We start from the raw sequence: 12,206 nt of genomic DNA on the forward strand, positions 1-12,206 counted from the left end.
ATGGCGGTAAGAGTGGAACAAGATGATGTAGCAGGGGTGTTCGGGAGCCGGGAAAACTGTGGTACGATGCGGTGGCTTTTGGCTACCTCGAAACGGCAGCATTCTTTGATGATGGCATCAACGGTAGAAACGTCGTTATAGACCAGCAAATTGAAACCGTTGTCCGCGATGCCTTTTAGGATATGGCCCATCTTTTCAACCTTGGTCATGTGCTCGTCGATTTTCTGGCAAAGCACGAGCCCTTCCTGTATGTAGGAGACATACGATTCGGTCGACGACTGGACACAGGTGGGAAGCTCTTTTCACGCAGCCTGTTGATGACCTGACGAGTTGCCAAATAGGTCGCGAAGCCACTCTTTAAAATATGTCCCAGCTGGAGAGCTCGATCTCATGGGTGCGAAACCAGACACGCGGTGTCCTGTCCAGATAAAAGATCACATTGGCAAGCATGATGGTAGGGTCCTAGTGGTGGCTTTGGGTAACATGTTCATACATGCTAAGCCAGTCGTCGACGTCAACGTCATTTTAGACGGAGGATGTCCCAGGATCACAGAGACTAGGAACCGTAACGTACGTTGTGGTTGGCACCACAGGTGTAGGTGGCGACGGCGTGGTTCCATCGGAAGCCGTGGCTGAGAAGATGACGATGCGGCCGCTTTGGAACTCCATGGCTAGGACGGGGAACGTTCCACCTCCACCACAATGTTATGCGAAGGACAAGTCAGTAAGACGAGCAACTATTTACAGGTTATATTTATAACAGCGGTTGCAGCACTGACTGGTTGGATTCACAGCACGAGCCCAGTTCATTCTTCCTCCTCTTTTCTCGAGTGATGGCACCCACGTGCCTTGTTCAAAAAATCAAATACCACACGCATGTAGCAATATTAAATAAATGCAGTTTTCATTTTGTGAACACTGTCCTCATGTTTTTGTTCGTCTTACATTCAAGCTAAGTTTCTTTATTTTTTCGGGCTTTGGACATTCGGGGGTTGGCTTAGAATCGGGGCTGGCCTAGATTCGAGTAAATATGGTAATAAAATCTTGCACAGGAAGCTTGATTTTTGATTCTGCCAAATGAAGCTGATCGTCAGCGGCCATAATCGGCCTTTAGGGGCTTTTCCTCATCATGACCTCCATGTGCTGGAGAAACTCAACCGTGTGAATAATCGGCCACGAACTCTGGCCTCACCTAGAAAACAAACTATGGGCACTATAATGTAGAGCTATTCCAAACTGCTTCTATTTCATTTCCCCAATGAGTCCTCCATGATTGGTCAAAAAATGTTTCGCGCAACGCTTACTTCGCCTGTCTGTCACTAGACGTAGCAAAAATCATGAAATCTTCTCATCTGATATGTGTACGCACTGATTATGCATGATTAGATCACAGAGAGAAAAACATTTCGATTTTACGCCCTTTTCACCATTAGCCTTTCGCGATTGGTTAAGATGTTTTTGGGCAGCACCCACTTTGCCTGTCATCATGCGACATTACAAAACCGCAAGAACTTAGCACGTGAAAGTGATGCATACACAATAAAGCAGCATTAGTATGCCAAACAAAACAGATTTTTTTTCAAAATAGCCGGAGGCTGCCCCCATTCCGAAAGGAATAAAGGATGTCTACCCACTAATCACTCTGGCACTGGCTACTCAAAGGTTTCTGGGAGAATGGATTTATTTGAGTATAATAATAATTTTTGCATGGTAATGAAACGTTGTCGAGCCCTTTCAGCACATATACGACATCACTCTGCCAACTCTTGTTCACTGAAGATGCGTTTTAGCGGCATTTTCAAGCTTTCGTTGCATTGCCGCTGCCATTTTTGACCAGCTCCACAAGCTGAAGAAGGGAAGACGGGCAATCGCAGGCGCTAGCACCACCCTTCTCATCGGGCTTTTACTGTGCTAGCTTGGACTCATCACCAAAACCCTCTCCACTTGTGTGCTCTTCGCCCCTGGCCAGCGAAGTAGATATGAAAAACCTGTAAATGTAGGCAGTGTTATTTGCTTTGAAAACAAACTAACGTGACGACCTATAAATGAGGAGAGAGCTTGATTGGGTGGTTCAAACAAACTGTGGGTCATCCCCCGATCCTTGCATCCGCGGTTACATAAATTAACGTCATGAGATTTGCATAAAAAAAGAGATATATATATATATATATTTGGAATAGTGTTACGGTATAGGGCCACATTTTGCAACATTCAGGAAGGTAGTGATCTCCTAGTCGCTGTGGTCGAATAGCTGATACAGAAACTTGTGGGAATTATGAAAGTTCATATTTTCTGGCGCTCCTACATGTGCTAAGGAAGCGAGGAGAGCAGACGCATTCTTCGCTTCCTGTGCGGGGAGCCAGACGGATTTTGTCATGGTAGAACAACCCTCTTGCTAATCAGTTGCAAACGTAATGGTCACGTGGCTACGGAGCTGTGTGCCCACTGGACTGCGCAAAGAACACAGCAGGGGGCGCTGAACATCCGGCAAGGGAGCAGACTGTGAGCCACGACAAAGGAGGGACCTCAGGTAACCATCTTGTTCCGATCCTATGTCACGCCTTGTCATTGTTCGCCTCACAATCGACCCCGGCAAACATTGCGGTCCTAACTAGACTGCTGCCACATGAATCCCCTGGAGCCATAAACTTAGCTGTACTTGATATTATAATGTGTTGCCGTATTTTGCGCTTGTCCTGGTACCGCCGCAGCCCGGCCATACAAGGCGAGCAAAATGGCGTTGACTGTCAAGCCCAAGCCTTACGAACAAAGGCGACTTGAGAGAATCTGAGACTACAAACTGAAAGCTGATACCATTGACTAATGTGCTACATAGCTGACAGAGGGGTTAGTGTGTACGATGTTAAGTGCCTAGACAGAATGAGAGTGTTAATGTTGATAATGATTCAAAGCCGTGTTTTCAATTACCTCGTGCACCTGGTAATTTTCAACGGAAAGGGCCTGTGCAATGTTCTAGCAAATGCCATCTTTCTATGTTAAAAGTTTCTTCAGATATAAGATAAAATGTTAACTCTAGTGACTAGCCCTAGTGTGAATGAGGTCGACTGACTCCTGGCTGTCTTTCCACGTGAAACTTGACTTCCTGCGCGGCCGCCAGCAAATTATCCAGACCGAAGGATGTTAACGCTCTGTGGTTAAGAACTGCGACCTTTAGAACAAGCAGGAGATCTCAATGTCAGCGCATGACAGTTTTGAACCAGTTCGGCGAAGAAAGCGAAACTCCATTTGGAAACCTGACAAACTGAAATTGTCTTCTGCATCAGTGATGCTGCCAAAGTCCACAAACACTGCATGCAAATATATTAGAATCGGTAGAAACGCAAAGTTTTGTGCATGAGCGGTGCGAAACGCCGAGGCCATCATGGAAACTACAAGCAATCATTGTGCCGCCATGTCCCTCCTCGGGAGGCCCTCTTAAAAACCCGCATGTGGCGGAAAAAGAAAACTGAAAGCTAGAACTGACTAAATATAGTTCCTAAATAAGCCAATAAATGACGCTAACTATCCGACAGTGCTTGAAAAGCGGAAAAATATAAATTCGCAACTATCGACAGCGGACAGGAAACTGTTAATTCACTTACACAAAGGACATGTGACAGCACATAAATTTCAGCACTCTGAAATAACGGAACTTGAATGAATGTGTCGTTACAACTCAACTGCAGGCTATGCAGATTAGTACATTCTTCATATAGGCAACATCACTCACACAGCCCTGTGTCATCACCAAATTGTAATATGTCAGTCCCTCAATAGACGTTCAACCTCAACGGGTAAAGTGCACACACATAGGCAGCTTACAGGTGCAACTAAATGGAATTAAATCCGTTTTCCATGCAGTGGGCACTGTGGCCTTCGAAAACAGATCACAGTAAACCTGCACACCTTGGGACAATGTATCCAATTTTGTGTGTTATATTTTATAAAAACACTAGAGATACATACATCCACGTCATGTAAGGGTGGAAATAAACTATTCGTGGGTGAGGCTGAAAACCATAGTTTCATAAGAATTATTGAACCGCTATTACTGAACCGAATTATTGAATTTTAAACCATTATGAACCCATATGAAAGGATATTTTTGCTATGGAGCTGAACCTGAACTGAACATGAAAACATTTCAGTGATCTAAATGAATATAATTAGCATAAATCCTAGCCTTCTTTTTTAAATTTTCAGATAGAAAGTGTAAAATAATGTTCAGAAGCATATTGCCAGTAAACAATATTTAAGCTTAAACACTGCTAGAATTTTACTTGGACATTACTTGAAGTTGGAGAACTTTGTAAAAACGTTTGGCCCACAAATGGTTAAGAAGAGAGGAAAAAAATCTAGTTTAGAGCAGTACACACCAGATCTGGAGCAATAGCAACATGATGAAACAAATTATTGCAATTTTTGTAATGTGACATGTAGTGTAGTGGTCGTACCCAGGCTGACAGAAATGATTAGTTTATTAACATAGGAATAGACTGAAACACGTAGGCTGAAGTCAATGCAAGACACTATTGCTTTACACTTTCTAGGTCTTACTGGATACAGTAAAGTCCTGAAAATTCCAACTTGTGTATTTGAATTTATATATAACTTGAAATGACATTTGGGCCCTGTCATAGCCACATGCATTGGAATCTGGAAAAATTCTTGGGGATAAAAGTAATGGTAATTCAAACACAGATGATTGTGAGACAGTTACTTCAAGCAAAATTTCCTATTCTCAGTTGCCACTTATCAGAGAAATTTGATGCTCCCCCCAAAATTTTAAATTGTGCATTGTGCTGTAAAACACCATATACGGCATGAACCATAGAGAATTCACTCTGCGCATCATGACAGCATTTTTATTGCGGAGCAATAAAAATGCCATCTTAGTGTAAAAAATGAGTGCCCAACCAAGCAGCGCTGCTTAGGCCCAAAATTACTGAGTAGAAAGGAGGACCAATGCAGAGCGTACGTGATGTCGGCAGGTGGCCCGCAGGCTGCCCGTCCGCTTGAGAGCAATGAGCTCCTTGCGCTCTCGGTCACCCAGCACCAGGAACCAGGACTCGTCTTTTGGCTTTGGGTAGTGGGGCGCCAAGGCCTGCGCAGCAGTGCCTCCTCCTCTGCCTCTCCCTGAGTGGCGTTGGTCTCGGTGGCTAATCTGCACCTGCAGCATGTACTCGCTGCCTCCAGTCACCGCCAGCCATCGGTCATCTGGCACAGGACCCCCTGCAGTAGCAAGTCCCTTTATATCTCCATACGTGCCCTAAAGGCACCAAGTGCAGCCATTACAGAGAGTGCCATGCTTCCCATTACATCAACACACTTCAAGGAGAGTGTTATTCTGATTCTGTACATGAAGAGACAGATATTTCCTCCATAAATGCACTGAAAACCGAAGTTAGTTGCATCAAGACAGCTGCCGATAAAAACACAAATGCCATTAAGGACACAGCTAAATGATTCAGAAGATAGGGCTCGTCGTTCTAACTTTGGGTTTTTTTGGCGTAGCTGACCTTGAGCGGAAAATGTGGCAAGAATCGGAAAACAAGATTGCGGAACTTCGCACTTCTAAGCTTAACATCAAGCTAGACCTCTTAGATATCGAGCGCACTCGTAGAATTGGCAAATACAGCACTAACAGAAACAGACCTATAACTGTCAACTTAGCACATTTCAAATTACAACAACTATAAAGGTGTTTATTAGCCACCAGCGGTTGGGCTGACTGTCAGCGCAGGGCACGGACTCTCAGCACGAGTGGCGTTCCCCTGAGAACAGCGCTGGAGAGCTACGATTACCCCCAGGAAAGAAAAGGGAGCCGTCCAGCAACCGAACTGCTCCTCACTATGAGTGGATCATAGTATGGCTTGAGGCGTTCGATGTTGACAATGTCTGGTCCACGACAGCGCATGTCAAAACATGGTTCAATGAGTATGATCATGTAGTTAACGGGGGATGCACATTCAACGATACGGTATGGCCCTTCATACTTCGGCAGTAGTTTTGAAGAGAGCCCAGGTGCAGTGGAAGGAACGGAAAGACGCACAAACGCTTCTGGAAGGAAGGTGGGTGCAGAGGTGGTGTCACCGCGAGTGCTCTTCTGGTGCTCTTGGTCACTGGAGGTAAAGGCCCGTGTGACATCGTGGCACTCTTCAGCATGTCTTGCCATGGCAGAAATGGGCGCACATTTAGATGCATCGGGCTGGTATGGTAGAATTGTGTCGATGGTGCGCGACAGGTGCCTACTATACAGTTATGAACCCATATGAAAGGATATTGTGACGTTGTAGCATAGGTTACAAAGGGCAAAATGACGTCCCAATTCGTGTGGTCGGAGGCGACATACACTGCAAGCATGTTGCCAAGCGTACGGTTGAAGCATTCTGTAAGGCCATTGGTTTGAGGATGGTACGCTGTAGTTGTGTGAACAACAACGTGGCACTCTTTTAAGAATGGCTTCAACTACTTCGGATAGGAAGGCACGTCTGCCATCACTGAGCAGTTCTTCAGGTGGTCGATAACACAGGAAGAAGGCAACATCGCGTGCTGTAGCTGCCAGGAGGACGGCAGTTTTGGCGTATCGTGTGTGGTGGTAAACCGCCACAATGGCCCAGTGGTTTACAACCGATGTCAGGGGAAGGGGCCCATACAAATTGATGCCGATATGCCCAAGCTGCCAGGTAGGGATAAGGTAAAGGTTGCAGACTGGCTTGCGAGAGGAGGGGTGGTAATTTCCGGCGCTGACAATCGGAGCAAAAGCAAATGAACTTCTGAACGTAGCTGTACATCCCTTACCAGCAGTACTGCCATCGAAGGTGCTGATAAGTTTTGAAAACTTCTGAGTGTGCACACTGTGGAACAGCGTGGAAAGCTGCGTGTATGTTGGAATGGAGACTGCGAGGTACTACTAATAATCACTGACACCCGTCGGAGTTACAATTGCGTCGGTGAAGCAGGTTGTCGTGAATGGCGAAATGGTGAGCTTGACGACGCAGTGTGCAAGTGGTTAGTGGTGCTGATGAACCAGAAAGCAAGTCTATAAGAGAGGTAATCCAATGGTCCTTGTGCTGCTCAGACGGTCAGGTAAGGTCAAGTGAGGAAATCGTAAATTGGGATAGTGTGCAGCAGGCATTGTTGTCAGGCTAGGGAGAGCACGAGAGGGCATCGGCATCAGAATACTGGCGTCCGCTGCGGTACAGCACGTTAATATTGTAGTCCTGCAGATGAAGTGTCCATTGGGCAAGACAGCCTGAGGGATCTTTCAAGGATGACAGCCAACATAGTGCATGGTGGTCCGTGACTACATCAAATGGAGGGTCACACAAAAAATTGGCTGGGGCTTAGCTAAGGCTAAGCCTGGATATCTCGAAGAGAAAAGGTTCGGTGATGCTTATCATTTAGCTTATGGTTATGCTTTATGATTTAGCCTATGGTTATGCTTACGACTTCACTTATGGATATGCTTTGGTTAGCTTATGGTTATGCTATACGTGTGCCTTGTGTAGTTATGCAAATTGCTTATCAATGATATATACCATAAGTTATGCAGGATTATTAAACTTCTTTATTCATCATTGTTGGGCACATTGTCTTGCGATTTCTGTACAGCCATAAACTCAGCTCTCTGTATCGGTAGTATCACTCTCTTCTCCTTCCATGTTGAATGCGCACGCCTATTCTCTGGCAAGCGGTTATATAGTCGGCCTCTGCGATAAACACGCGCTTGCGACGAACGTCAAAAGATGACGCATAGCACGCGGTGATGGCCACCTGCGCCGACTCCGAACACGCTTACGGAGCCAACTCCGACTCCGAACACACTTACGGAGCCAATTCCGACTCCGAACACGCTTACGGAGCCAATTCCGACATATGCCGGCTAGCGCGAAGCGCGGTGTTGACTAACGTAGTGAAGCTTTTCGCTTCAAAAGGCCTGCAGCTGGTAATGACATCGTTGCATTGTTGCACCAAGTCCAGTAAACCTTCGATTTAGCTGGTAAATGATGCACATGGCTGCTGTGCACATTCCCACAAATGCGATTCCACTCGCAGCTTGCGCACAGCAGGGCGTCCAAACACAGCCATTAAAGAGGTTTTGAACGAGGCCCAAGAGGGGAAAGTCAGTCTCATGGTTGTTGTACCAAAGACTGGTGACACCACTGGGATAACAGAGCATGTTGCTCAGTTTGGCAGGATTGTCCCACTTGTTGTGGGCGCTTACCCTTTCACATTGTTACGGGGTGTGTAGAAGGCATTTATTTCAGAGAGCCATAGGGCAAGTGGGTGCCAGTACTGCCCGTCGTCCTTCTTTTCTTCGCTGACGTCTTAATGTTGTTGTTGCTGCTGATGCTGCTGCTCCACTACCTTTGATGCACTGTAATATGGCTCCTCTTGCAGACGAAGCCCTCTGAGTGAGAAGTCAGTGGGGCTTTCGTTGAGTAAATGGCTTCAGGCAGGCTACTTGCGTGATGTCGGTCTTGGATGACTGTCTTCCACTGGTAGTGAGGCACGCAATTCTATAATTCACCTGGCTGAGACGCTCAAGCACAATGAACAGTCCAACATAGTCTGTAAGCAGTTTTTAACAATATGTTGTCAGCCAGCCCTCGACGTCGGTGGCGTCAGTGCAGCTGAAAATAGTAGGGTCCCTGTGGCGAGGCACACCACAGCACAGGACCGACTGAGAAGACAATGGAGTAAGAAGGATTTGCTGGCATGCATCTTCAGGCATGGTTGAGCGTAGTGCACAGGATCAAAGTTCCAGGGTTGACGTCGTAGGCCGAAGCAACCTCCACCACTTGTAAAAGTGTTTATTAGCCACCTGCGATTGGGCCGACAGTCAGCGCAGGGCATGGATCCCAAGAACAGTGCTCGAGAGCTTGACTCACTAGAAAGCGCTGTAGAGGATGGCCCACTATAGAGTTCCTCTGCTTCGCTACACAACGTATTCTTTCAAATGGTAAACAACTAAGAAGGTCCAACCACAGCATATCAGAAGACTGCTAATCTAACACTCGGCATGCACATAAACGACTAACAGAGTTCGGCAAGTCCCAACAGAAACCTTTTAAACTTTGGTACGATAATCTAATCATGGAGAACAGAACTTACAAGTATGATAATGCAACAAATAGAGTTATATCAGCTTCATAGCTACCATCACACACTACCACAAAACCAAATAGCATCCCTGTATCATTTGTTTATACTAGCACAAGAAGCTTGCTGCCCAAACGCAAAGCACTCTGTAGCCTCGAAACGTGGCTGAATTCAACCGTCGATAACACAGAGCTGAATTCATTCCTCCCTGATTTGGACATTTTTAGGCGGGATCGTGTAGGCAAATGCGCAGGAAGTGTCCTGATAGCTGCCCATCACAGCCTTTGTTGCTTTTGCGTGCACTAACATGTCCTTAAAGTTCTTGTTTCGGCGATAGGTAACCCTGGGTACATCCGGGAACGCTTTTCTCAGACGCTCGTTACTTGATAATATTGGGTAGTATTTTCTTAAGATGTTGTTTATGTTTGGGAGTGCATTAGAATATTTTGTTATAAAGGCCGGCGGTCTGTCAGATTCTAGTGTGGGCTGTTTCTTTGCCAGTTCCGACTGTCTCTAATTTTGACGCGGTATCATAAGCTCTTTCGAGAGCAACATGGGGATAGTTCCTTTCTGCTAGTTTTGGTTTAAAGTCATTTAGGTGGTGGATATAATCGTGGTCTTCGTTGCAGATTCTTCTTATTTATTTCGCTTGTCCGACAAAAATTTCTTCCTTGCAATGTCGCGGGTGATGACTGTTGTAGTCTAAATATTGCTGGCTATCTGTAGGCTTCCGGTAAAGTGTCATTCTCAGTTTTCTATTTTCTATGTAGACCATCGTGTCCAGGAAGTTCATCTGACTAGGAGAGTGGTGAGCAGTTATTTTAATACTCGGGTGAAAGCGATTGAAATGGCTAATTAAGTCGGTTGTGCCGTGTTCCCATATTATAAACATGTCGTCAATGTAACGAAGATAGGTGTGGGGTTTTAAAGGGTAGGATTTCAACAGGTCTGCTTCAAGCAGTCCCATGAAGATGTTCGCATACGTGGGAGCGAATGTCGTACCCATGCTAGTACCGAAAGTTTGCAGGTAGTGAATAGAATCAAATTCGAAATAGTTGAGCGTGAGAACTAACCTAAGGAGTGATAAGTAAACTTCAGGAGCATGCGCTTGGAGATTGATTGTGAGGGATCTAGAAATGGCTTCAATTCCTTCACTCATGGTGAAAAGTTGGCGTAAAGGGCAGAAACATCCAAAGTGACTAGAATAGCGCGGTCGGAAAGGATTTGGTTGCCGTTGATGCCGTCGATAATTCGAAGGAAGTGCGGCGTGTCTTGAACGAAAAATGGGAGGGTGGTGGGGATGTTTGACAGATGGTGATTTAAGAATTTAGATAGTGACACAGTAGGTGTGTTGTTATTAGACACAATAGGCCGACCTGGGATTTCTGCTGTAAATATTTCTTCAACCGGAACTTTATGTATTTTAGGAAGAAGATAAAAGCGGCCTGCTTTTTTTTTCTTGGGCATCATGAAGCGATATACAGATTGCGTGATTAGTTCCCTGGACAGGAGCTCCGCTGTTGTGTTTATCACAATATTGCTGTAATCTGAAGTTGGGTTAGAGTCGAGTTTTCTGTAATGGGTGTGGTTGCTCAGTTGTTTAGAGGCCTTATTCTTGTACTTTTCTATAGGCCATATTACGATACTGCCGCCTTTGTCTGCTGGTTTTATTACAATATCATTCCTTTTCGCAAGTTCTTTAAGGATTTGGTGTTGAGCGGGGATCAAATTTTTGCGTTTCCGGCAATGCCGCGCTGACTCTAGAATTTCCTTTGATATCAGTTTTATGTATAAATCTAGGTCTGGGCACTGTTCGGTTTCTGGTGTCCACGTGCTAGGTGGTCTAAGAGAGTCTCTATCGTTTTTTCCTACATCTGGTCTATCGAAAAAGAACTCCTTGATGCACATGCATCGTGAAAACTTCTCCTGCAAGGCTTCTGGAGTCGTTGTTGCCATTGTGTATACATGATTCTTAATATAGCCCCACAAGAAAAAGTCATGAGGGTTGAGGTCGGGTGACCTTGCCGGCCACAGGATAGGCCCGTTTCTCCCTATCCATTGTTCTGGGAAGGTAACATCAAGCTATGCTCGTGCTTGACTACATGTGTGGGCTGGAGCTTTGTCGCGATAATACCACATTGCATCAAGCCGGGCTAGTGGCATGTTGCAGCAGAAATCATCAACAGGCCCTTTGAGGCACTCACATACACACCTATTGCCGGTGAGAGTGTTGTTAAATACACTAGGCCAATGACTGTGCTGTCATATATTCCACACCAAACGTTAAAAGACTACTGATATTGGTGGGGGGACCTTCCTAGCCAGCGGGGATTTTGCTCACTCCAATAGTGTGCGTTGTGGATATTTACTTGGCAATTTCGGGAAAAGTTCGCCTAGTCAGTCCAGATACCTTGGTGAGAAAGTCAGAATCCTGCTCCTCCTAAATCAAAGTCCAATTCGCAAAGTCAAGTCTCTTTTGGAGATCCCTTGACTCCAGGCATTGATGCAATTGCAGATGATAGGGGTGCAGTCCAGCTGTTTTCAAAATCCTCCAGGTAGTTCAGTTGGACACACCGAGCTGTGCACCACGCTGCGCGTGCTAGCATGTGGATTAGCCGCCATGAAAGACAAAACGTTGGAGTGAACTTCATTATTTATGACTGAAGCTATCTGCCTCTTTCTTGTGAAGCTTCTGGTTTGCTTCATTGACTCGTAGGTGTTGAATATCGTCATCTGGCTCAGTCGCGTACCCGGGTGCCAGCTTCGAAATATTCTTGGAGCCTGCTGTCTCTGTCCGCTTGCAGCTCCTAGGACAAGAATCATGTCTTCTTTTCCCTCGTTGTAAAAAGGCATCACGAAATTGCTCACGTTCTAACAGCCGATGCATGATAGTCTGTTTATCACTGTCTAGAACTACCATCTACCACCACCACTACGTCCATCAGGCGCTTTACGGAGCACAAGCGATAACGGTTGCTAGCTTAAATCGAACACACAATGCTTGCGGCAGCGCACCTATTGCTGTTTGTGCGCAGAATGCTTGGGAGCAGTGCAATCTCGACGCGTAAGCGGGCATGTTACATTGTGTTTTATTTTTTTTT

The 12,206-nt window shown here is 45.7% G+C and overlaps 1 protein-coding gene across 2 annotated transcripts in view; it reads right to left on the reverse strand.

Moving 5' to 3' along the window:
• The window catches only part of LOC126521606 (activating signal cointegrator 1 complex subunit 3-like), a 414,950-nt gene that overhangs the window by 21,366 nt on the left and 381,378 nt on the right, over nt 1-12,206 (reverse strand). For both annotated transcript variants that reach the window (XM_055065750.2, XM_055065751.2), the window contains one exon: nt 4,979-5,232. In XM_055065750.2, coding sequence (XP_054921725.1) covers nt 4,979-5,232 — 254 coding nt within the window. The remainder of the gene's footprint in view (nt 1-4,978; nt 5,233-12,206) is intronic.

The sequence above is a fragment of the Dermacentor andersoni genome, chromosome 6 (genome assembly GCF_023375885.2).
Source record: "Dermacentor andersoni chromosome 6, qqDerAnde1_hic_scaffold, whole genome shotgun sequence".
In the NCBI taxonomy this organism is placed as follows: domain Eukaryota; kingdom Metazoa; phylum Arthropoda; class Arachnida; order Ixodida; family Ixodidae; genus Dermacentor; species Dermacentor andersoni.